At 38.4% G+C, this 27868-nt stretch overlaps 1 protein-coding gene across 3 annotated transcripts in view; it reads left to right on the plus strand.

The window, feature by feature from the left end:
- Window positions 1-26073, plus strand: part of LRRC2 (leucine rich repeat containing 2) — a 79317-nt gene extending 53244 nt beyond the window's left edge. For all 3 annotated transcript variants that reach the window (XM_084304980.1, XM_084304981.1, XM_084304979.1), the window contains exons 6-9: window positions 19249-19394; window positions 21590-21745; window positions 22992-23128; window positions 24732-26073. In XM_084304980.1, coding sequence (XP_084161106.1) covers window positions 19249-19394; window positions 21590-21745; window positions 22992-23128; window positions 24732-24781 — 489 coding nt within the window. In that variant the 3' untranslated portion in view covers window positions 24782-26073. The remainder of the gene's footprint in view (window positions 1-19248; window positions 19395-21589; window positions 21746-22991; window positions 23129-24731) is intronic.
- Window positions 26074-27868: the final 1795 nt, after the last annotated feature.

The following is a 27868-nucleotide window of genomic DNA, read 5'->3' on the forward strand; positions in this document are numbered from 1 at the left end:
CCACGGGGTCCATCCCTCAGGAGAAAACTGCTCCAACCTGGCTCCCCTACGGGCAGCAGCTCCTGCCAGATCACCTGCTCCTGCGTGGTCTCCTCTCCACGGGCTACAGGTCCGGCCCGGAATCTGCTCCGGCAGGGGTCTTCCACAGGCGGCAGCCTCCATCGGTGCAGGGCCACCTGCTCCACCGTGGTCTCCCCCACGGGCTGCAGCATGGAACCCTGCTCCACCGTGGTACTCCATGGGCTGCAGGGGGACATCCTGCTTCACCATGGTCCTCACCACAGGCCGCAGGGGACTTCTGCTCCGGCGCCTGGAGCACCTCTCCCCCTCCCTCTACACTGACCTTGGCACCTGCAAGGCTGTTCTCTCACTCCTGGCTGCTGTCTGGCCCAGCGTTTTTTTCCCTGTCTTAAATATGCTCTCACAGAGGCGCAAACAACATCGCTTATTGGCTCAGATCTGGAAAACAATGGGGCCCTTCCCAAACATGGGGCAGCTTCTAGATCTTTCTCACAGAAACCACCCCTATGGCTCCCTGCTACCAAAACCTTGCCATGTAAACCCACTACACATGCATCCCAGGGTCCTGAAGAAATTGGCTGATGTAGTTGCCAAGCCTCTCTCCATCATATTTGAAAAGTCCTGTCAGTCAGGTGAAATCCCTGCTGACTGGAATAATGGGAACAACAGTCCCATTTTAAAAACGGTAGAAAGGAGGACCCAGGGAACTAAAGACCAGTGAGGCTCACCTCCATGCCTGGGAAGACCATGGAACAGATACTCCTGGAAGAAATGTCAATACACATGCAAGCCAGCAGATCTTCACCAAGGGAAAATCATGCCTGACCTATCTAGTGGCCTTCTAGGACAGAGTGACTGCATCAGTTAACAAGGGAAGACTGACTGATGTCATCTTTCTGGACTTCTGTAAGGCCTATGACATGGTCCCACATGACATCCTGGTCTCCAGTTTGAAGAGATACGGATTTGATGGTGGACCGTTCAGTGGATGAGGAATTGGCTCGAGGGTTTCACCCAGAGAGTGGTAGTCAATGGCTTTATGTCCAGGTGGAGTTTGGTGATGAGCGGTGTCCCTCAGAGGGATTGTCCTGGGATTGGTACTGTTTAATATCTTAATATCTTAATATTTATCTTTATTTTAATATCAGTGACAAAGACAGTAGGGTTGAGTGCACCCTCAACAAGTTTGCAGACAACAGCAAGATGAGTTGTTTGGTTGATATCAAAGAAGGAAGAGATGCCATTCAAAGGGATCTGGACAAGCTGGAGAAGCGCATCCACATGAACCTAATGAGATTGAAAAAGTTCAAGTACAAGGTGCTGTCCCTGGCTCAGGACAATCCCAGACATGAGCACAGACTGGGAGAAAAACTCATTGAGAGCAGCCCTGCAGAGAAGGACTTGGGGGTTCTGGTGGACAAAAGGCTCGACATGAGCCAGCAGTGTGTACTTGCAGCCCAGACGACCAACTGCATCCTGGGCTGCATCGAAAGAGGAGTGGTCAGCAGGTCAAGGGAGGTGATTGTCCCTGTCAACTCTTCCTTTGTGAGGACCCGCTTGGCATGCTTCATTCAGATCTTGGGCTCCAGAACAAGAAGGATGGTGATATGTTAGAATAGGTCCAGAGGAAGGCTCTAAATTTGTTCCAAGGGCTGGAGTGCTTTCCCTACATAGAAAGACTGAGAGAGCTGGGGATGTTCAGCCTGCAGAAGAGAAGGCTTCAGAGGGATCTCATTGTAACCTTTCAATACTTAAAGGGGTCTTATAAAAAAGATGGGGAAGGACTCTTTACTCAGGTAGATAGTGGTAGGACAAGGAGGAATGGTCTTAACCTAAAAGAGGGGAGATTCAGGTTCAGAATGTAGGAGGACATTCTTCACTGTAAGAATACTGAAGCAGAAGAACAGGTTGCCCAGACAAGTTGTGGATGCCCCATCCCTGAAGATGTTTGAAGCCAGGTTGGATGAGGCCCTGATCTAGTGGTTGGCATCTCTGCCTATGGCAGGGGGGTTGGAACTGGGTGATCTTTAAGGTCCCTTCCAAACCATTCTATGATTCTATAAAAATTACTTGCCACTAAAGAAATCAATTGTACACTATCATCTAAAACAGCATATTGTAAGTCTTTCTCTTTCTCTCAAAAAACAAACAAACAACAACAACATCAAAAAAGAAAAAAAACAACAAACAACATTTTTTAATATTTATTTAAAAAAATCTATTATTTTTATTGATTCTTTTTTTTTGTTCTTGTTTGCAGTAGCTCTGAAAGACCTAAATCAAGGTTATGAAAACTGTAAAGATTAGAACCATTTAGTAAATAAATGTTGTATTCTTCCTTCACAATACAAGGACTACATAACCAAAAAGCATTGCACTTCTTGATAAAACAAAACTTCCCCTATACAATTAGGCTATAGTATTTGCAAAACCAACATATATTTGGTGTTCAGAACTTTGCAGAATTCAGAGAGAAAGCAGACATTTAAACAAATAATGAAAACTCCTATTTCTATGTCACAATTCAAACAAACACAGTTCAATTTTTTTCAGCCTCCCAAAATGGCACAAACAGCTCAGTGATGTTCCTTAATAGAATAATACTGAACACTCTCCACTTTCAGTATGTTTATTGAGATATTTCATATGAAAACTGCTAGAAGGTGAACAGTTTTGGAAAGCTGATCTGCAGCTTAGCAGTATATTATAATACTAGCAACGTGATTACTACAAATAAAGCTCTGTGATACCATCTTGTAAAAACACATACTTAGAGATCCCTAATGTGCAGATTTAATATCGCAAATAGCCATGACAAGCAAAGCAGAAAGGAAAAAGAAATGCAGTGGCAAAATGTCACTTACCAAAGTTAAAAATAAGTCAGAGTGAAAAAAAAAACGACACTATTTTCTAGCCTTGTGGTACTCAGACAATCCCAATACGTTTTTTGAAATGTCTCAGGCAACTATGAAAACTTTATTTGGCTATGGTAATTAAATTAGTGGGAATTTAAATCAATCTGTATTTTCACAGCATCCTCGTTTCTTCCCTTTATAAAAAAAAAAACAACAAACAACAAACAACAAAAATAAACTCTGTCAACTCTTCCTTTGTGAGGACCCCCCTGCAGTTCTGCATCCAGGTCTGGGGCCACCAGCATGACAATGATGTGAACCTGTTTGAGCAAGTCTAGAGGAGGACCTCAAATTTAATCCAAGAATTCTAGAATTATATGATATATTTGTTATGCAACAACCATGCAGTGAAAAAAAAAATACCCATTTTAAATTGAAGTTCCTAAATTCTGAAGAAACTCTCATATCTGTTTATAAATGTATGCTGTCACATGTATTGTTTCTGTGTCTGAGTTGGTCAGTCAGCCAAATAAGAAATTCATAGGCTGTTATGAAGTCTGTTAACTCTGCTAATTTATGTTAAGAAGTTGTGCAAGCTGAGAAAGCTCATGAAAGAGGAGATGCTAAGCAGCTTTAGCTTGTACTACTTTTTAGGCAATCTACAGTGTCTGTCTCCAGACATGAATTATAAATATAAACTGAAATCAAATGTAATTGTTACAAAAGGCAACCTACATGGTGTTACATTTACACAGCCAGCTTGTAAAAGATATTTCTAGACCTTAGAGAGCTTAGAATGGGAAGATACTTTATGAAGTTTGAGGACTATCTTCCCTGAGATAAGTAGCTTATAAAATTTCTGGAAGTGTGTATTTTTCTCTAGCTAAGATGTTCTAGTGGTGCATGGCCTATATCATGTCCTATCCCTCTCCTACTAAAGTGCAATTACACTGGGCATCATGCTCTGTAGCTGCAGAGAAAGGAGCACAGATGGACTGGTTTCTAATTTCTTGTACCAACTTAATAATTAGTAATATGTTAGCATTATAATTGTTGAATATATTTCATGATGTTGTTTTCATAGATCGCAGAATCACAGAATCACAGAATTTTCTAGGTTGGAAGAGACCTCAAGATCATCGAGTCCAACCTCTGACCTAACGCTAACAGTCCCCACTAAACCATATCCCTAAGCTCTACATCTAAACGTCTTTTGAAGACTTCCAGGGATGGTGACTCCACCACTTCCCTGGACAGCCTGTTCCAGTGCCTCACAACCCTTTCAGTGAAGAAGTTCTTCCTAACATCTAACCTAAAACTCCCCTGGCTCAACTTAAGCCCATTCCCCCTCGTCCTGTCACCAGGCACGTAGGAGAACAGGCCAACCCCCACCTCGCTACAGCCTCCCTTGAGGTACCCATAGAGAGCGATAAGGTCGCCCCTGAGCCTCCTCTTCTCCAGGCTGAACAAGCCCAGCTCCCTCAGCCACTCCTCATAGGACTTGTTCTCCAGGCCCCTCACCAGCTTCGTCGCCCTTCTCTGTACCCGCTCAAGCACCTCCATGTCCTTCTTGTAGCGAGGGGCCCAAAACTGAACACAGTACTCGAGGTGCGGCCTCACCAGAGCTGAGTACAGGGGGACGATCACCTCCCTAGCCCTGCTGGTCACACTGTTCCTGATACAAGCCAGGATGCCGTTGGCCTTCTTGGCCACCTGAGCGCACTGCTGGCTCATATTCAGCCGACTATCCACCATCACTCCCAGGTCCTTCTCTGCCTGGCAGCTCTCCAACCATTCCTCTCCCAGCCTGTAGCTCTGCTTGGGGTTATTGCGGCCCAGGTGCAGGACCCGGCACTTGGCCTTGTTGAACTTCATGCAGTTGACCTCAGCCCATCGGTGCAGCCTATCCAGATCCTCCTGCAGAGCTTTCCTACCCTCAAGCAGATCGACACATGTACCTAACTTGGTGTCATCTGCGAACTTACTGAGGGTGCACTCGATGCCCTCGTCCAGATCATCGATGAAGATATCAAAGAGGACCGGCCCCAGCACCGAGCCCTGGGGGATGCCACTAGTGACTGGCCTCCAACTGGACTTGGCTCCATTCACCACGACTCTTTGGGCCCGGCTATCCAGCCAGTTTCTAACCCAATGAAGCGTATGCCAGTCCAAGCCAAGAGCAGCCAGTTTCTTGAGGAGAATGCTGTGGGAGACGGTGTCAAAAGCCTTGCTGAAGTCAAGGTAGACCACATCCACAGCCTTTCCCTCGTCCACCCAGCGCATCACTTTGTCATAGAAGGAGATCAGGTTCGTCAGGCATGACCTGCCTTTCATAAAGCCATGCTGACTGGGCCTGATCTCCTGCTTGCCCTGCAAGTGCTGCATGATGACTCTCAAGAGGATCTGCTCCATGAGCTTTCCTGGCACTGAGGTCAAACTGACAGGCCTGTAGTTTCCCGGGTCTGCCCTCCAGCCCTTCTTGTAGATGGGCGTCACGTTTGCTAGCCGCCAGTCAATTGGGACCTCCCCTGATAGCCAGGACTGTTGATAAATGATGGATAGTGGCTTGGCCAGCTCCTCTGCCAGTTCCCTCAGTACCCTTGGGTGGATCCCATCCGGCCCCATCGACTTGTGCACATCTAAGTGCCGTAGCAGGTCACCAACCAGTTCTTCATGGATAATGAGGGCCACATCCTGCTCCCCATCCCCTTCCACCAGCTCAGGGTACTGAGTATCCAGGGAACATCCGGTATTGCCGCTAAAGGCTGAGGCAAAGAAGGCATTGAGCACCTCCGCCTTTTCCTCATCTCTTGTAACTAAGTTTCCCCCCACATCCAGTAAAGGATGGAGATTCTCCTTAGTCCTCCTTTTTGTGTTGATGTATTTATAGAAACGTTTTTTGTTATCTTTAACGGCAGTAGCCAGATTGAGCTTCAGATGAGCTTTGGCCTTCCTAATTTTGTCCCTGCACAGCCTCGCTACTTCTTTAAAGTCCTCCTTAGTGGCCTGCCCACTTTTCCAAAGCTTATAAACCCTCTTTTTCCTCCTAAGATCAAGCCACAATTCTCTGTTGAGCCAGGCCGGTCTTCTTCCCCGCCAGCTCGTCTTTGGGCACGTGGGGACAGACCGTTCCTGCGCCATTAAGACTTCCCTCTTGAAGAGCGCCCAGCCTTCCTGGACCCCTCTGCCCTTCAGAACCGCCTCCCAAGGGACTCCACCAACCAGTGTCCTGAGCAGCTCAAAGTCAGCCCTCCGAAAGTCCAATACAGCGGTTTTACTGGTCCCCTTTCTGGCCTTGCCAAGAATAGTGAACTCCACCATTGCGTGGTCACTCTGCCCAAGACAGCTCCCGACAATCACGTCCTCCACCAGTCCTTCTCTGTTTGTGAAGAGAAGGTCTAGCGGGGCACCACCCCTGGTAGGTTCACTAACCAGCTGCGTCAGGAAGCTATCTTCCACGCTCTCCAGAAACCTCCTAGACTGCTTTCTCAGGGCTGTGTTGTGCTTCCAGGATATGTCAGGGAAGTTGAAGTCCCCCACGAGTACAAGAGCTGACGATTTTGCAACCTCTGTCAGCTGCCTGTAGAATTCCTCATCCGTCTCCTCATCCTGGTTCGGCGGTCTATAGCAGACCCCGACCAGGACACTAGCCTTGTTGTCCCTGCCGATCCTAACCCAAAGGGACTCGACCTTGTCATTCCCAACCTCGAGTTCTACAACCTCGAAAGACTCTCTAATATAGAGAGCCACACCACCACCCCTTCCGTGCTGCCTGTCCCTTCTGAAGAGCCTATAGCCAGGCATTGCAGCACTCCAGTCATGAGACTGGTCCCACCACGTCTCCGTGATGGCAACCAAGTCGTAGCCTGCCTGCCGCACGATGGCTTCCAGCTCCTCCTGTTTGTTACCCATGCTGCGTGCATTGGTGCAGATGCACTTCAGCTGGGCCACTGCCTTATCCTCCGGCCTTGCCATTGTTCCCCCTAGCACAGCCCCAACAATCCTAGCCTAAGCCCCATCCCCCTTCCTACCTAGTTTAAAGTCCTCTCAATGAGCCCTGTCAGCTCCTGGCCCAGGATCCTTTTTCCCCCTAAAAGATAGGGACCTGTCTGCGGCCATCAGGCCAGGTGCTGAGTAAAGTGCCCCATGATCAAAAAACCCAAGATTTCTGCGTTGGCACCAGTCCCGGAGCCACGTGTTTAACAGGTGGGCTTTCCGTGTCCTCTCTGAACCCCTCCCTGCCACCGTAGGGATGGAAGAAAACACCACCTGCACTCCCGCTCCATCCACTAACCGACCCAGTCCCCTAAAGTCCCTTTTGATAGCCTTGAGGCTTCTCTCTTCGATGTTATCACTGCCCGCCTAGACTATCAAAAGGGGGTAATAGTCAGAGGGGCGTACCAGGTTAGGAAGCTTCCTGGCAACGTCCCTGACCCTGGCCCCAGGGAGACAGCAGACTTCCCTATGGGTAGGGTCAGGCCGACAAATAGGGCCCTCTGTTCCCCTAAGAATCGAGTCACCAACAACAATAACCCTCCTGTCTTTCTTGGTGGAGGCAGTCCTGAGGCGCGGAGTTGACCTCCTCGCCCCAGGCATCCTCCTGGGAACATTTGCTACCTCTTCCTCACACACCGGCCTCTCAATCTCTAGGGCCTCAAACCTGTTGCGTAAGGGCACCTGGGAAGGTGGGGCCGGAAGGGGAGGGCATCGCCTGCGATGTCGAGCAGGGACCTGTTTCCATTCCTCCTCAGCTCCCAGATCCCCTCCCTCTGCCCGACGGGGACAGGGCAGGGGGTCCGCCCCCATTTGAGGAGTCTCACCTCGGCACCTCCCCTTGAGGCCCTGCAGGGAGTTACTCCAGAAGTCTATCTCCCGCTCACACTCCCTGATGGCCCTCAACCTCTCCACCCCCTCCTTGAGCTCCGCCACCATGCGGACCAGATCATCCACCTGCTCGCACCTCACGCACGCAGTTTCTCTGCCTCCCGCCGATGGCAGCAACAGGCTCAGACACAATGTTATGTAAATAACAGACTCAGATGTTATGTAAATAATTTTTTTTCAAGGAATAAATACAGTATTATAAATTGCATGTGATTTTTGCTATAGGTTTTTAAAACAAACAAACAAACACCTGTTCTGGCCTCATTTTGAGGAGTGCTTTCCTAAGAAATTATTGTTGTCTACAGTTATTTACTGAATCACACCATTAATATTTCCTGTACATGACACAATAAATGCTTCTGATACTCCAGAGACAACTTTGTTGTGTTGAAGGGCCAATTCTTCCATACTGTAATTTTTTGTTAATAATGTCAAGAGTATGACATGGGGGAATTTTAATAAGAGAGAGAAAATGATGAAATGTACATTTCCTCCAGTTTTACCATCTGGCACATTCTGTCAGTCAGACAGGATAGGCAAGTCATTCCATACCACCAGCAGCACGTCAGAAATGTTTCAGATAGGTGTTGCCTTATTCAAAATCAATTAAAAAGGGCATTTACAAAATTATTCTGCTTTGAGCAGTGTTCATTACCACTCCTTAGAAGACCTAGCAAGCAACCTGAAATGCTTTCTACAGAAAAGCATATCCCCTGTGAGGTCTAGGTGGTACAAAATGAAGGAATAAGACAGAATGTCATAGGAATACTTTGTCAAAGAAAAAGGAAATGTAGGTATGTATGCCTGTGTTTCCATGTCAATCCTGTATAAACTTCGAAGTTCAGAGAAATGGCAAGGTTATGCTTTCTGGCTGTTTTAGCACACTGTGTTTTCAACAGATCAAAAAAGCGTTTGTATGTATGTATGTTTCTGATACACAGTAGATTTCAGTCCTGATATAAATGAGTACAGACTCCAGGAGCTTTCAAAATATTCAGTTACAGGAGCTGTAGCTGGTGCGGTTTCACTGCTTTATTTACCTGCAAAATACATTCTTCATTATTCTGTCTTGAATCTTTCAACAGTGCTAGCATGTGTGACCCTATAAAGGGGTTAAAGTAAAGGTTTTTCTAGAGGTATTTCTAGAAATTTACCAAGAAGTCATGTGTTGGATATGGTAAAAATTGAGTTTTATCCATGTGGGTTTTTCAGGACCATAAACTAGAGAAGAGTGTTGTTTGTATTAAGAAGCTCAGCTTGCTATTGTGAAGCTATTGTCCATAGGTTCATGCCCAGTGGGCCAGGCACTAACTTATGGACAACAAAACCAATAGCAGTGAGCCAAACTCTGGTGAAATTCTTCTGCTTTTGAATCATTGGCAAAAGTTCTGTTGATTTTGTTCAGACTGGCATTTCTATATGTATGTTTCACAGTCTCAGAAAAGTTTTACCAGTTGCTCAACTTGTTTACATTTCTGTTAGAAAGAATTTTGTCTTACTTTTCTTTACCCAGTGATGATATTCTTTTCAAATTTGCTTAATGCTCATGACAAGTGGCTTTCTGTCATGGCTGACCAAAGTCCTGCCAGTCCATCTAAAGCAACAGTTGCTTTATGGAACTGGTATAAGATGTAACATCAAACATTAGCAGGAGGGGTGTGAAACCCGAAAGAGCAGGTGCAAAGGTGTTAGGTGTCAGAGGAGATTCATGGAGAGCTTACAGCTGCAGGAGCTCTCACAAACATTTTAATAGACAAGGGGCTAAAGAAGGGCATGGCTCTATGTTAGGAAACAGGATTATACAGTTAGGCACAAGAAAGTGTGTCAGTTGATCCTGTTCTTGACACTGTGCTTCCAAAGTCTTCTAATTAATATAACACTTCAAAAGCACTGCACTGTTGGAGCAAGTCAGCAGCTAATAATAACAGACCACTTCATTAGAGAACTGATCCATGTCTATCTCCATGCTTTGATGCCAATGACCTTTCCTTTAACTTTCACGAGTTCAATAAAAGTAATATCACCTTTAAAAAAAAAATAGGACATGACATAGAATTAGTTTTACAACATAAGAGAAGACTTAAGAATGAGCAACAAGGCATAAGAGAGCACTAAAATATGGCTATAATGTTTCAAAAAGTGTGAGTCAAATAGCAAAATAATTGTGTGATAGGAAAGCATATTTGGTATTGTTCCAATTCTGCAAAACAGTTCCAACAGTATTGTTCCAACTCTAAACAGTTCAAAATCTCATTGAATCCAATAGCATTCAATGTTTTCAAAATCCCACCGTGCTTGCTTTCCATTCATCAACACATTTAATATGAAGCAGATTTTACATAACTACTAAAAAGAAACAGCACAGGAGATGGTATAAATGCATACCACTCACTCATTTACATAACTTAAAGAAAATGTGCGGTTGTCGTCTCTGCTGTCTACACACATGGATTGATGAGAAACAGAAGAGGGTTGTAGGCAAAATGAAAGAATTATGTGTTATTCTATAAAGTACAACTACTGAGAATAATTATTTATTCTGTAAGAAGAATAAAGTTGAAGAGTCTAACTGAACTTAATGTATTTAATTTATTACTGAATGCATTCCTATCAGCTGTTAACTAATTATAGGTAGTTACATGATTGATCAACTCTTCACAGCTGTAAACAACACTTGATAAGGCTGACTGTTTTTTTTTTTTATTCGTTGTCATTGATTAGTAGGGAAGGTATAAAGACAAGAACCAGCACTATCAGTTGAAAGCAGATATTGCCTTATTTTTTCTTGTCTTAGGCTCATTCAGATAGGATCTCTGTTCTCCTAGTGCTGGACAAAAGAATGTAGAATTACACCTAGCATAAAGTAAAAGTGCTGTTGGAGGCACAGGGCAATTCAGCTGAGGGTGTTGTTTAGTGGTTCCTGGTTTTCTTATTGAAGAGATGATTACTTTCAAACCCAAGCTTTTGTCATGCTTTTGAACAGCAATGCAAAGTGCCATGAATTTCAGGTTATGAAATTAATAGCTGAAAAGCTAAGAAAAAATATTAAAAAGAGGTCTCTTTCCCTGGCATTTAGACTATACATTTAATTCATGGTTGTAGCTTGTCATAGATTTGATTACTACTGCTGGAGTTTAGGAGGAGTCCGGTAGTTTTATGAACGAGCACAAGTTAAAAAGGTCATGGTAAGGTTAAAGTAACTTCATGTTTTATAGTGTAAACACACTTTTGAGGAAATAAGATCCTTCTCCCCCCACCCAGTCTTTCATCTTGCAAAATTAGTCTTGCTCATTCTTTTTCTTCCTCTTTTTAATAGACACAGGGATACAGTTTTTTTTTTTTTTTTTTTTTCTCCATCATCTCTCTTATTCTGGTCACACTGGCCAATAACCCTTCTGAACTAATCAGAGATGATATTGTCAAAAAACAGATCTGCCAATTGCGTGGACCTAAAACTTGAGACTCCATGAATCAGCTTACATTTATAGTGTGGCTGATGTTTGCCTGTATGTAGATTTTGTATGGTAGGCATGTACAGATCTTCCCTTGAGTGTGTCTGGTCATGTAATATATGGTTATGTGGTTGTATGACTGGGGAGGGTCTGCAGGACTGGGCTGCTACTGAGGGCTATCACTTCTAGCTTCAATCTTGTCAGGTGCTATATGCTGGCTGCCAGGCTGTTTTGAGGCTGCTATTTTGTCTCATCTTAAAATACTGAGTTGGTCAGTGAAAAGTTATGTTTGACCCATGGGATAACATTTGTAGACAGGCTGAAATGAATTAGAATATGAAGCTGTCAGGTTCACGTATGTACATCACCATTTCATGATCTGTTGTACTCCATTTTTGCCTTTTTTTTGCAGCTTTTTATTTTTCTGAATATACTCCGTGCAGGGTAGAGAGATGGTTAAGAAGAAGTCAGATTGCCCCCAAATTGCTTTTAATATAGTCAAAAAGTTTTTCATTCTCAGCATGAAAATCTGAGAATAAAAATTTTGTTCCAGGTCTTCAGATTACTAGTTAATACAAAATGCTGTGAATGCTGGTTAGATGCAATAAAAAGGCTGACTAGATTTGAGGATCTAATGTGAAGGATGGTTCAGAGTGGTAGGATACTGAAGCAGGGTTTTTTGTTTCTTTGTTTGTTTTTATAAAAACAAACATTTGTTATGCAGGTGGATGGAGAGTTCTTGTTTTCTAAGGAGAACATCCTTAAAGAGTTGCCAGCTCTGTTCAGCTCCTTTGTGCCTAAGGACAGTGTTCCAGCGGATCTCATCCACTAGGTCTTTAAAATAGCTTGAAGTTTGCTCTTTTGAAGTTCGGGCCCGTATTCCTCAAGATCACAAACTAAACCAGGGCATGGTCACTGTAGCCCACACTGTCTCCAGTCTGGACCTCTTCAATTTTGGAGTTAACCATTGTATCTCACATTCGTGTATAGACCCAACTATTTGCTTATGTATGCATGTATTTATTTATTTTTGACCTCTAGTTCATGTTGAACAAAAGATTTTTGCTGAGTTATATGCAGTTATGTTTTTCACCTTTCCATATATTCCCACATTTCAGTCAGGGTGAGAAATCTGTGTAGTTCACTGTCCTTGTATTAGCTTGGACATCCCCTCTGTATCAGATTTTATTTGCAGTTATGAAAATCTTGATGGTTTTAGATGCATCCTCTTAATAATAACTGTTACTCCTTCTAAATATTTGTTCAGTAGTCAAAGTTTGTTTTCTTCATGTTTTATATGCTCAAAGCATTATATAGATATTTCTGGGATGTCATGTTCACAGAAGATATTATCTATCATTTCGCAAGGTATACACAAATATGCAGATTTTTCCTTGTTGTTTGTTATTACAAATTAGTATGGGATTACATGTCTCAGCAGCAACGTGTAGCTGAGAAAGGTAAGTTATTTGGATGCAATCTGAAGGGGACTGGGTAGTGAAACACTTGTTTGGAAGCTGCTTATTTTGATATAGGGCATGAAAAGAGGATTACAAAATGTATCTGAACTAATACTTTTACAGTAGTAGGAAACTTGATTCTACACAACTTAATTTCTGAGTAATTAGACTGGGACAAGCCAGATGACTGATTTTATTAGATACCATTTCCCTTTATCTTTATCAGACATGGAACAAAATTTAGCAATCCAGAGAGCATTATACAGCAAGCCTCCCATTTTATTTTTGCCTACCTCTTCCTGAGGTAGTCTGACTGGCTTAATTTAGGCATAGAAGCCTGGCTGAATTATAGGCGACTCTTGGTTAGACTGGACATGGCCAGATATTTTGTAAGCACGCCTATGTTTATATGTATATATATAATACAAGTTCACTTAGTGCTTCATTATTATACAACCTTTATATAGAATAGATTATCTTCTCTCCCTCTGCCTCTCTGTCTCTCTCTTTCTCTCTCTCTGCATCATAAAAAGAATTTCTAGTAAAACACAGATGAGGTTTGTAGGTTTGCTATGTCCTCTGCTGTGGGGTAGTACCAAAGTATATGTTGATGAGTGGTGTTACTGGATTGCAGCAGTGTGCTCAGTGCCTGTGACAGGTCTCTGCAAATTCCGGGTCGGGGGAATTCTCCCTGTAAACGGAGTTGTGAAGCCCAGCTTCATTATAAGCTTTTATAAATAAGAATGAGAGTAAGTATTCAGTCAAATATTTATTGTCAGACACAGTAACAACAGGAACAATCTAATACCTTCTAGATGGGTACTTGGACAAAATCTGGACAGCCTTGATTGTCCAGGTCAGGAAAAGACCCTCTACTCGGTGCTTTTTCTACTAATAGCAATCTTTCCATTTTTCTTATGTGTTTTTACCAGGGCAAGACATAAGCCCACCAAGAAATCTTGGTACTATATAGAAAGGAAAGATCTGTGAAGAGATGAACTCAAAACTGTTACTGTTAGATTAATATATATATTTAAGCATGTATCTAACAACTCTGTGAGAGAGGAATAGAGAGGAGGGAGAGAAATTTTGCTATATTCCTGGCAAACCAAAACGTCATACACAGTTGTTGGCAGTGTTCTCAGCTGTAGGTTTATGTACTATCAGGGTCACACACATGTACTGTCTGTAGCATTAAAAGAAAATAATTTTGATGATAGACATTTTGAAACAGTTTGTTCAACTAGATAAGGCCTAATTCCAAACTATATATGTCATAGTGTGCAGAACAGATTTATCTGTGTTGTGACTTTCCTGAATTTGGGCATTTTCATTATTTAACTCCTGCTTCAAGAACATCTAAATCCAGTTCCAGCTTGCAGGGTTCTCCTGCCAGTTACTGTGTAAAATATAAAATAATAAAAAAGGAGAGTTTTATTCCTGCTATCATTGGAGACAGCTGACAGATCAGAAATCTTCTGACCTCTGCTGCTGAGGAGAACATGGTTTCCATTCTTCAATTTACCATCTACATTTGTAGACAAGCTAATTTTTTGCTGACATTCTGTAAAACTCTTGCTGCCAAGTTTATCAGGCTGCATATATTCACTCTCACACAGAAAGCTCTTGTCACTGCCCAGCACCTATATTCATAAGGTGAAATGATTTCATCAATATCGGTCATCAAAATGTTGCTACTGTAATGGGTTAGGAGCATAGGATCACTTTCTCAGTTTCACTTGAATGTTTTTCTTGCATTATTTTTCTTATTTATTTTGCTTCTGTCAATGTTGTGACATTACATGGTTCTATTATCTTTACAAATACAATACATATATATTGTTTTCCAAGTGAATAATTACTGTTTTATTAATGTAAAACAAAGTGATCAGCTAGTGTTTTCTAACTCTTTTTTTGCCATATTTGTTAATAATACATATATATATTTTCTCAGTACCTATAAAACAAACTTTCCTTCTCTTTTGCCTGTTTTCCCCTGTGCACCCCTTTGGCAAACAGTAGTTCCCTCTGGATTTCAGAATCATTTCAGAATCATTGTAAATTAGTATATATATATATGTGTGTGTATATATATATATATATGCATATATATATATATATATTTCATGTGTATATATATATATTTTTTTTTTGTAAACCACGATGTATCTTCACAGGCTACAGTGTATTGTCATGACAAAACAGTATTGTGTATGTTTGAATCATAATTAAAATATTGCCATTTGAATAGTGTTTCTTCAATTGCTGTTGCATATTGGAAAGGAAATGTGCTTTTAGCTTTGTCTCTGTTCTGGTAATGAAATTAATTCATTTGGTCATATCTTGGTCAAAGACCAGAATATATCTTTAATAATCTCTTTTGTTATATCCAAGAGACACTTCCTCTCCAAGCATTTTGGAGAGGTCAGTTAGTGGCCATGTGATACTGACATTGCTCTTTTTACTTTTCTCATTTTTTAAGTTAAAACATAGGGAGAGTATGCATCCAAAGTGAGCTGTTGGGTCCATATAGGTTGTTGAGAAACCTGTAATTGAATTTGAAGCCTAGTTTTCCTTTTTAATGTTCTCAATTTACAAGGTTTGGAAATTTGAAGATGAGATGACCTTATGATTTCACCTCTTGGTGTGGAACTTCCTGTGATCCATTTTTTGGCCATTATCCATTGTCTTGTCCTCACAAACCACTGAAAAGAGATTTACTAAATCCCTCTTTCTCCCACACTTAAGGTATTTATAAATATTGATAAAATCCCCTCTCAGTCTTCTTTTCTCAAGGCTGAACAGACAGAAGGCTCTCAGCCTTTCCTCAGAGGGGACATGCTCCAGGCCCCGTATCATCTTTGTGGTCCTCCGCCGGACTCTTTCTGGGAGATCCCTGTCTTTTTTGTATTGGGGAGCCCAGAACTGGACACAGTACTCCAGGTGAAGCCTGACCAGGGCAGAGTAGAGGGGGAGGATCGTCTCCCTTGACCTGCTGGCCATACTCCTTTTAATGCACGTCAGGATCCCACTGGCCTTCTTGGCCACCAGGGCACTCTGCTGGCTCATGGTCAACCTGTTGACCATGAATACCAATCATTGATCATTGAATACCAATGAAATTATAGAATAGGTTATAGCTATTGCTTTGTGTAAGAAAACCTGGGTATTTGGTTTGAGTGCTTGAGATTGAAGTGGTCAAACATACACTTCATGCCTCGGCTTATATGTACTGTAGTGCTTTCACCACACTACCAAGATATTGAGTGCCAGCCTATGCTTTTGGGGGGACAACATTACATGTTAATCTGATCCTCCTAAATTGTTACAATTTTTCATTGACTTCACTGAATGTGAAATGTTTGGGAAAAATCAGGGTAGTGCATTGATGGACATTTATGTATAAATTCTTTTTATATCTTGTCATATACTGAGTTTGCTTGGGTGCCATGTCTGTTACACAACATTTGTACATAACTGAAAATTGCACAATTTTTTGGTAGGGCTTGACATGAATTCTCACCTTTTCATTTGTTGATGCTAAGCAGTAGGCAACTCACGACAAACTTGCATACAACCTTATCAGCAAATCCCTTTCATGGCAAAAAGCAGAACAGAAATAAAAACATACCCATTAATCAAATAACTTGTTCAGCCCAGGACATGGTGTCCTTTTCTTTCATCTGAAAGTTTAACTGTCAGAGAGAAAGAGAAGCAGTGGACTTCTACAATGTTATCTGTATTATTTTTATGAATAAAATTATTAAGATAAGCAAAATGGGGCAGTTTGTCAAACAACGATGACAACAATGACTAAAAATAAGGACCACAATAAGTGGGTCTAGGTAGCTAGATGATCAAGTATGGCTATTTTTTAAAATGGAACTTGCATAAAGCCTATATACTGATTGATTAAGTCAGATAATAGAGGAAAATAACAAAATTCAGCATCAAGCAAAAATAAATACTAACATAAAAATGATAAGAGGGCCATGCTTGTTTGAAAATGAAATGTTATAAGAAGTGCAAAAATCAATCAGTCTTTCAAAAAGAAATAAAACAAACAGGGTTTTCTTTAGAAAATATAATACATAGATGCAATAATTTCCAGTGCTTCATATATCATAGGTGGTTTTTGGAAATATTTCAGAGATTAAATAAAAACTCCATTAGATTTCAACATACCATGGAAAATGTACAGGTTTTGTTAAATATTACCCTAAAAGAACAAGTACAAGTAAAGAAAAAGGCTTGCAGCTTACACAGCATAATCATGGCTCCATATATTCTGTGTCACACTAAACCAAACTTTATATAAAGACAGCCTGTCACCTTGTATTTTGTTAGTATAGTTTTGGGAGGGCACAAAATTCTGAAAAATATAAGTTTTGATTCAATGAAGTATAAAAACAATCTATTTTCAAGACTGTATGAAAAATGGCAGAAATATTCATAAAAAATATAGCAATACTGCTATATGTATATTTCTTTTTATATTTAATGCATATACTTATTTATTTAAAGCACTTTCAAGAAATCATAAAAAAAGTGCTGTTGTTGAAGAAATATCATTTAACCTATCGTTAATGTTAATGAGATGTTTCAGCATGATAGATGACTTAATGTGAAAGCAAAGTGTTTAGGAACCTGGATGAACAGTGATGTCAGCTTATTTTACATTAATCTACCACTTGGTGCTTAGAGATTATTACCTTTCTTGTTTAGTAGTGGCTTGTTCTGAGTGCAGAGAAACTTGAAATATTTTCTTCACATTTTAAATTGTGAAAATAATATTAAAACACAAAGTAAATGCAGTGTAAACATGGTGCCAATTGTTTTCTCCATTTTCTTTTTAGTATTATTCAGAAGAGTTACTGATATTCTGCAAATGGAGGTTCTCCTGTGTTTGGAAAAAAAGATTCAGTATCTGGAAAAATTTACAGTAGAGGAATGAGTGTTCATGGCTAGTAGTCAGTTCTCAAAATGACAAAATAATTTGGAAGTAAGAAGTGTCAGTATAAAATGTGTGCTTACCTCTTCTGAATCAGGAGCAAGACATTTCCATGGTAATGCCTCACCAAGGCTGTTTTAATGTAATGGTGGACAGAGAGACTCTGAACCTCTATTATGTTTTTGAAAGGCAAACGTAACAGTGAAGTCATTTCATAATTTCAGTAAATTTCCCTGGATTTTCCCAAATTTTAAGGTCTAGCAGCAAAGAGAGGCAATGTGTGTTTAAAAGCAAGCAAACAAGCAAGCAAACAAACACAGAGAAAACAAACAAACAGGCTCCATCACAGCACCAATGTGACCATTTCAAATGACAAGAGTCAAACTAAATATCACAGATGAATTTTTGGCAATATTGCAGTAAATAGAAGTTTGGCCATAAAATATAACAAACCAGGACTGGATTCAAAACAAACTAACAAAAACCCTTCTCAAGGATTCAGAATGTACTTTCTTACATTCTATTTTTTTTTTGTTTTTTTTTTTCCCATTATTTATGCTGTTGGCTGCATTTTCTTCACTTTGGAAGTACAATACACCCCTCCATGTCTCCTCCCCACAACCTCCCCACACACTCAGCCACACACACACCCAGCGACACACCCTCATTACAAAATAGCCCTTTGGGCAAAGACCACTGACATATTCTGCTACTCCCTTCTGCATCAGAAGAAAGGCTAGGCAGTGATGCTGACATATGACTAGAAGACTAGAAGCTCTGAGACTATTTTCATTGTAAAATACCTTTTTTTTTTGTGTGTGTGTGTGTGTGTTTGTTTAACATTTATATTCTTTTGACTCACTTTAACTAGATGTATGATTTTATTCATGCTGGTAGTGTGAATAATTGATTTAGTACTAAAAGAATTATTTAACACATTTATTAATTAAAAAAGTTATATTTTAAATTTGCAGTTAACCATCATTACATTAATGGTTTATTACATAAATGTAATTCCTTTGAGAAGTATTCAGATAAAAAGCTCTAGTGCACCATATTATATGGTTAGTTTGGTGGGTGGAAGATGTATTTTTAAAGATCTTTGAAAAACATTGGACTAATATTTCTCATCTTAAATTGGCAGTTTCATGTTTGAAGTGTCCCTAGCAATGCACATTCTCTGTGCATAACAGAAAACAATCTATGTATTTTTGATAGGAGTAATAAAATCTCTGTTTCTTTGAATGATAACCTGACATCTAATTATTGACACTGTAATTAGTCACACTGGAACTTAGTTCATATATAATATATATAGGAACCAAGACATTGTCTTGTTCTAGTCTTGGTGTTGTCTGAAACTATATGTCTTCTTTCAAAATGGAAATTTCATTCAGTAAAATGATGATGTAAAATAGCTGATGAACACATTTTGAAGTAGTCATTCCTGAAATAGTTTTTCATATCAATTGGTGACTAAGATATAAGACTGGTAAAAAGTTAAGTAAAACATCATGCAATTATGATTTTTCTAAGTGCTTTGGCAGAAAGAAGAATGTTTGAAGAATTAAATATTTTATTGTATTTGCAAAATGTAACTAAAATAAAGCACCACTTCTTTTTAGCTAAGTAACCTGAAACAAGTCACAGTTGTGGATGTGTCAGCAAACAAGTTCCCTTCTATTCCAATTTGTGTACTCCGGATGTCTAATTTGCAGTGGTTGGATATTAGCAGCAACAACCTGAGAGATCTCCCAGAAGACATAGACAGGTAGTTTTTGTTTTAATTCATGGACAGGATTATGAACTATAAAGTAAATCTAGAAAGTAATAGCCTTCCAAGGGACACTATTAATGAAAAATCATATGAAAAAATCACATTAGGAAATGCATTAGTTTTGCACATAAGCTTTGCTATTGTTATTGATGGACTGGGTTGGAGAGCAGAAACTACATTTTCTAGCTCATTGATAGCAGATTGTACAGTTGGATACTCTACTGTTCAGTTAACTAATAACATTTTCTGCTGTAGTTTTGATAATTTGTCATCATATTCAGACAATGTTATTTGGAAGTTCATGGGCCATACTTGTGACCTTCAGCAAAGGAGAATTACAATAAGGAGTTGTCAGCACTATCTCTTGAGTGACCTAGAAGGTTAGATTGGATGGATGGAAAAATGAACTAAAGCATATTTAACTTAAAGGACCTGAGAAACTTTGGCAACAAAGCAGAAATATCTTGCTAAGATTAAAATAAATGTGATCAACAGCTCCTGACATAGATCTTACTCAGAATCATATATGCATGCTCTTCTCCTACCTCTCCAAATTGTTTTTTTTTTTTTTTTAAAAAAAAAGTCCTTCCAAATCCTTTAATGGGACTTACTAGCCTGATAAAGTACTATTCTTATCCCTGGGCCCATTTGCATACTCTGAAATCTCGTCATAACTTCATTTAAAAAAACCCTACATATCTATAAGTTAACTGAAAACATATCAATTAAAGTTTATTAAAAAAGGAAAAAAAATGTTTATGGATCTGGGAACAGAGATTCCTGGGGAAGAAGAGACTTCATAGAAAACTCATTCATCATTCATGTTTCTTTATGCTTTGGAAAAAGTCTTCTCTGGGACATTGTAGGATCAGAGATTTCTCTGACAGCAGGGCTGAAGTCTTTATATAAGTATAAATCCCAAAATCCCAATCCAAATATTCCCAATATAAAATCCCAGTATATCCCAACAGTGAAAAGCTGTTCCCCTTCCCCTCCTCCCCCTCCCCCACCCTCTACTCCACAAGTATGAGTAGATATTTCATTAATACAGAAGAGTTTCTAAGAGGATATATTTATTTTGTTGAAGGATACCTATTCATATTAACAGTAATTTTTCCCTATAAACTGTAACCCCTATATGTTTGTTTATCTAAGATATTTTTTTCTTTTATTTTTTTTTCCTTTTCATTCTTTAGAATAGAATTGTCAATCTCAATACTAAAGCATCATGTTTAGACACCCCAAAGTAAGTTTTTATTTGGCTTTAATTTCTGAATTTTGAGAGCTCTTGGGATCAAATGCATCCTAAAGACTAGAAAATGTCAGGATTCCTACACCTGCTCATATAGACTGATATTCTGCATAATCAAAGAATGTCAATCATTACCATGTGGTCTGTGATTAAAAAAGATGAGTTGGCAGTATACTGAAGCCCTACTTAATATCTACCCCTGAATTCAGACAAACTATACAGGCCTGACCAGCAATAACCTGGAACATTTTTTTTAAGAAAAAAATTTCTGGTCTCAAATGACACAAACTTGTTTCATTGGTTTGCTATGATTGTAGTTTTCTGTCTACTCCACAGAATATATGGTGAGCCACAAATTACTTTTGCATTAGGAAAAGCCAGGGAAAATAAAGAAAAAGAAAGCCTTCCCCAAAAAACATTGTCATTAAATTGATTTCAGTGGGAAAACTTGAGAGAGACACATGACCTGGTCTTTTTTTTTTTTTTCTCCCCACAGTACTAATTCTTAGTGAAAAACAATAGATTCAAATATATTGGCTAGCATAGACATATAATTTGTAGAAACCAGCATATAGGCAAAAGTGTGAGATGGTGACCCATATTTTTCATTAGAACTGGGATACTCAAGGTGAGGCTTTATATCATATTCTGTCAACATCTTCTGTATGGAAGTGCAGTAGTTTTTGTAATCTTTTGTCTTGGGCATGTTTGTGAGAGATATGGTATTCATATCTATAATGTTGAAGCATGGCTGGAAATTTCCACTAAAGTTGAAGACAATGTTTGTGATATGAATAATTTTTGGGAAGCCAAAGTTTGTGCATGTTATTTTTATTTTTTACTTTTTAAAATAAGATTAAATTTGCACTATTTTAAATAGATGCTCTTGTTTGAAATAAATATTTCATGTTATCCTTATCTTTTATATTTTTTATAGGTTAGATCAACTGCAGACACTTCTCTTACAGAAAAACAAATTGACTTATCTTCCACGAGCTCTGGTTAATATGCCAAAACTCAGTTTGCTTGTTGTCAGTGGTGATGACCTGGTTGAGATACCCACAGCCATCTGTGAGTCAACCACAGGTTTAAAGTAAGTAAAAGTGAGAGAGAACTAAATATGTTCCTAAGAAAATAAGGTAGATGCATTTGGAATACTTTTGCAAGCATCTGTTTCTACCACGGGTGGTCAAATTCTGCCACAACTGATATCAGAACCCTTAAGGATACATTAGAGATATTGGGAATTGCAAAGAGGAGCCACAGGTTTCTGATTTTCATCTGCCATGCCTCTCATTGTGCATCTGTAAGTCTAAACTGCTACTGTGTGTACTTGGAAAGAGCAGCCTTAATTCTGGAGAAAAATATTTCTTATAGAATGGAATCAGTAGTTAGGCAATTGAAAAGTGCAGTGTCACTATCAAAAGTGTCCTGACAAACACAGCTAGTTAAAAGCTTAAGTAGTATCACATAAATTTAGTAGTTCATACACACTTTGCTATGAAACAGAATTTTGTTGCTGCAAAACTTTAGTCCTGGACAGGACTAAAAAGTATTTTTGTCTGTAATTACTGTGTTCCTGCATTTCTGCAGGTGATGTTCAGGTCTTTCATTAGGAAAACATTGGAGACTAACAGAAAATAATTATGAGATAATAACAAGCCAATCATCAATCTGAAAAAATATCTTTTGAAAGTGTTTTATGGAGACTTTTTTTTTAATACTTTGCATTTACTTTGAGCATTATATGAGTTGTTTATATAGACACCTAGTTTTTCACCTACAACATGTGGCTTTAGGAAATTTGAAAATATAAATTAATGTATGTCAAATAATCCATTGTAAAAGAGAAATAACAAAACAAAATTAAAACATATCAACTAAGTGATACTTGCAAAATTTTCAAATTGCTCACCAATTGGGTGAGTTAGGATGGAGTTCATAATGTTCATTAGCAGATTTGAAATTAGTGTCATCTGTCAGAAGTCCCATAATAACAAAACAAAACAAAACAAAACAAAACAAAACAAAACAAAACAAAACATGTCATTGCAAATAATTATTTAGGTAAATAGGTGAAAACAAAAAGATAAATCTAATAATTTTCGTATGGAAAGTGAAATATGCAGAAGGTGTTGTTTGAAGTATTTAATGACTGAGACAGGTTATAGATTGTCCTTAAGAAAGCTCTAATAGAGGAGGAAAAAAAAAAAAAAAGACCAAATGTTCCTTATGTTTTTTCTTTTGGCTGTAGTAGTAACTTCCAAAATGACATTCATGTTGCCCAGTGATATTCAGAAACCTGCTGCATATATTTTTGCACTACGTTCTCTCTTTAGATTTATAAGTCTCAAGGACAGCCCAGTTGAAACTATTGTATGTGAAGACACTGAAGAAATTATAGAAAGTGAACGTGAACGGGAGCAATTTGAAAAAGAGTTTATGAAAGCCTACATTGAAGACCTAAGAGAAAGGGGTATGTGTTGACTTCCAGTAGACATGTTACTATCTTGGAATATAAATATTTGGGAAGATTAGTTTTTAAAAGTACAAGCAATACTCCTCTAAACTATAATTTTCTTTTGTGGTTTTGACTAAGACTAAAAGAGAAAATTTTGATATGTGTTCTGTTAAAAATTTCTGTCATTTGGGATTGAACAAATGTATCAAAACTTTATGGTGTGTTTGTATATGCATTAAGTTTATTTCAATGCTAACATATGCAGTGATTATTATTCTCCAGATTTACTTACGCCTCCTGTGATTATCATCAGTGATTTGAAGCACCTAAAGAGGTGCTTTTCCACTTCAAGAAGGAACACAATGTATAAATAAAATGCTCTTTACTTTGATAGAGCATTCTTTAACTGTGAATTTGTATCAAAGTACTAATTGTTTACCACTAATAACTAAGTACTAATTGCTTTTACCACTGTAAAATTAATGTACTAAAACCACTTCTTTTGTCTTTATTACTCAGAACCTGAAAGTTTGCTTATTACTTTATTTTGCTGTCCTATTTGCTGTAATTAAATAACAGTCTGTTAAGTCTTGTTTACTAATATATTTTAGGAAATAAAGGGACTATTTCCTGTGAGCCAAAATACCCACAAAAGCTGTTTAAATCTCTTTGAGAATGTATGTATAGAAATTAGACTTTTTTTTTTTTGTTTTAGAATGAATCTTATATATCTTTTTTCATTCCTTGTGTTTCATGTAAGTGATTTGTATAGTGGTACTGTAAGATTTTTTTTCCTTTTTTTTTTTTTTTTAATTAAAAATAAAAACTTAGAGAAATTCCACAGGGTGTGTCTGAAGAATACGTTTCATGTTCTGATACTTGATTTTTGTTCCTTAATGCCCATAAACTGAACACTTGATAATTCAAGCCACCTACTTCTAAAGTGAAACCTGCTATGAAAGTGTCAGTTTCTGGTAATGGTAGCAACAGTGGTTAAAATGAATAGAAGAAATGGAGAGATGCTAAGATAATTACTTTAACTTAGAGTTACTCATTTAATGTGTAGCGGTAGAGTTTTATTTACATACCTGTGAAATGTGGAGTCATGACTCCACATTTCACAGGTATGTAATGTAACTATATCTTCAAGCTGCTGTACTCCAAGCACAGCTGACCTAAACAAGGCCAAATGCAGGTGACAGCTGTTTTCGTAGACTGCACTAAGAAAACAGCTGTCACCTGCATTTGGCCTTGTTTAGGTCAGCTGTGCTTGGAGCACAGCAGCTTGAAGATATAGTTACCTGCCTTTACAGACTAAACTTTGTGTGTTTTAGTAAGTCTGTTTGATCTCAGACTCATACTTGGATTTCCTGTTTCTGAGCTTTTGTGCTATAAATTATGCAGATGGCAGCATCTGAAAAGCTGACTGGAAAAGGAATAGCTGCTGTATAATATGGATTAAGAGAATTTCAATATGAAGTGAAAACTTCACAAGGATCACCTGTAGAGTAACTTTGAAACAAAAACAAACTTAGCCGTTTCTAGCTAAAGGTTCAATGTATTTGTGATTGATTATATACCTGAATTTGAGATTTATTCTTTTTTTCTCTTTTCACAGATTCTGCTCCTTCCTACACTACAAAAGTATTACTCAGTCTTCAGCTCTGAAGATCAAAAATCTCTAAATTACTAGTGGATATCAGAATATTTCTATTTTTATCTACATGAATAGAAAACCCTGAAATCATAGACTTCCAGAAGCACTTCAAAATCATCATGGATTTTTTTATTTGTTATTATCGTTGCTCCGAGTTACTACAAATAAAACAAAGAGTGGTAGAGCCATCATAAGATGCTGTTTTACCTTTTAAATCAACACATTTATTCTTTGTGTCCACTGCAACAGGTGCTAAATATAGTACTGAAGAAAGTAAATACTTATAGTAATAAAGTGTACCTGTGCATAGATGCCTCCAGGATGTTGTAGCCGAAACAGTGAAACATGCTAAAAATTACTGGATTTTACAAGAGAGAAGGGTTAATTTAGAAACTGAACGTGATCTATTGTATGTTTAAGTGAGGTCTAGGCATAAGATGTATAAGAATGAGTTAGCTGGATAAAATATTATGTTGCTTGCTGTTTAATAATCTGTTTATATATAAGTGTATGTAAGTGTATATACTGTAGAGTTTCAGAAATCTAGTTTTACGTATTTTTTTGTCTAATAAATCTATACTTTTTAATCTAAAACGACTTGAGACTTTGAGAATTTAGTCTCAAATCTTAAAAATTAAATAATCCTAAACTTTTATGAGTGCAATTAGGGCAAATTATATTTAGAGTGTATTTGCTTTTTTATTACATTTGAGCTATGTCTGGTTTTGTGCAGTAGTGTGCTGCTTGAGTCAGTCATATTTAAAAAGCAGAGCAACAAAGGGTGTTCTCCCCAAGGCTTCTATTTTAAAAAATACTGTTTTCAATGTCTTCTTTCCTTTTTAACTTTTTTAGTATTAGATCTTCTGAAAGAAGAGAACATGTAAATAATAGATGTGTTATTTATTCAAGTCACAAACTCCAGCAGTAATATTACTACCCAAAATGAATCCCTCTGCAGCTGGTCTCTAAGTGCTAATGCTGATTTTAAACAAGTCCCGGAGCAATTAAAAAGTTTCAAAAAAATGCAGTAAAACTGTTTTGTCACTTTTTTTGCAAAGAGTAAGATAGATGGTTCAGGTAATTATATGTCTGTCAACCTGACATTTATCTGAAACAGAATAATGTAAGATCTGAAACAGGTTTTTATTAAGGAGGAATTGAAGTGTGATAGAGTAGTGGTAATCAAAGTGGGCTTATAGAAATCCAGTTCTCTGAAACTAAGCTACCAATCTTTCCTTTAGTGAAATTATAAATATGGTTGATTAGATATTGATATCAATGCAATAAACTTCTGTAAGATGTCTGATTTGGCATTGGTTGAAATTCTATTTGTAGAGTTCTGTTGTTGCCTAACATGACCTGAAAATCACGGCATGGAAATCACAGCAGCTGTGTTTATAGAATAGAGATGTCCATTTTGAGAGTTTATAACTAAACAACAACAACTACAACAACAACAAACACAAACCCCACAACAAAACAAAGGTTGAAATGTAATTAACTAAACATGACTTCTCAGTGAAAATCCCAGTGTCAAAATTGTTGTGTATAGAAGCAAAAGATACCTGTTTAGAGGAGCTGTATTACTACTTATTTAACATTGCTGATGATCTTACTTGAAAGAATATGTACCACTTCTAGTCTTCTGGTATGAGGGGAGATACAGATAAATTTTGGAGCATTTAGAAGGAAACCAATAGAATGAATAGAGAACATTCATTTTAAGGTTCATTAAACAGTGAACAATTCCATTTGCTTGCCAATGTTTATCAATGGAAAATCTGTCTAGAAATAAGATTTATTTATTTGAAAAAATATATTTTTTATTTATTTTTATTTATTTTTATTTATTTTTTATTAGAAATTTTTATTTTTTATTTATTAAAAAAAAACAACAGATAAATGTAAGGCAGAAGACCAAAACTTGAATTCACACAGTTTCAAACTAGGAACAAAAGACCTGGTTTTTAGCAAGAGAAACCACTGGAAAATTAGCAAACTGCTCTGATAAGTCCTCTGTTACTAGCACTCTTTAAGTCCACGTTAGTATTTTCCTTAAAAATTTGTTGTAAGAATTATGTCATGGAAATTGCAAAGTTAGTTGCATACAGTAGGTCAGATTTTTATTTTACTCTTAGGTCTAGTAGACTATTACTGCCTGTATTTTTATTCAAAGAAAGGAAGAATTATTTTTGTCACAGAATTTCTCAAGTAGCTCTGCCTAAGCGGAAGAGGGTTGAGGTGGGTCAGCCTTGGCTGGCTCCTCTCACTCCCTTCCTCAGAAGAACAGGGAGAAAAAATATGATGAAAAAAACTCATGGGTTGAGAAAAGACAGTGTGGATATCTGCATAAAAGTGGTCCTCTGTAGGCTGCAGGTGGACAGCCTGTTTTATCACGGTCTTTTCCACAGGCTGAAGGAGAATCTGTGCTTGGCTCATCTCCACTCCAAGCACTTCTCTAAGCTTTGTGTCTGTAGGGATATTTTGCTTTACTTTTTCTCATTTCTGTCTCTCAGGTACTGCCACACAGCATTTTTTTAGCCTTTCTTAGATATGTCATCACAGAGGTGCCACCATGTATCTGATGGGTTTGACTTTCTACAGCAGAGTCCCTTTTGGTGCTGGCTGGAACATTCTTTGTCCAATAGGGGGCAGCCCCTGCAGCCCCCTGTTCCAGCCCACTGCCAAAATCCTAACATATAAACCTAACACCATGGTGTATACACATACATCACACTTCTTAAGCTCAGTAGGCAATGACAGGTAAACAGAAAGTTCCTCTTGTTTTAGCATAACTGCAGATGAGTTCTACTACTATGTCCTGAACAGAAGAACAAAAACAAAAACGCTCGAAAACATGCCTATTGCATGGAGTTAATTACAATTTTATTGCTGTGATTCATCATAGTGCAAGTTTTGTGTGTTGAAAGACACTGATTCTGAATTTGGTCAAGTTTTATTTTTTTATTATTTTTTTTTCCCAACCAACTTGGCTTAATAGCAATTTTCCTTTGATCTATGATCTTCCACTAAATTTTTACACTTTTGGAGAAAATAACTGTGTTATTGGCAGTTTGTGTGCTTGTCTTTTCAATTAC

Source organism: Netta rufina (genome assembly GCF_964035555.1).
Source record: "Netta rufina genome assembly, chromosome: Z".
Lineage (NCBI taxonomy): Eukaryota > Metazoa > Chordata > Aves > Anseriformes > Anatidae > Netta > Netta rufina.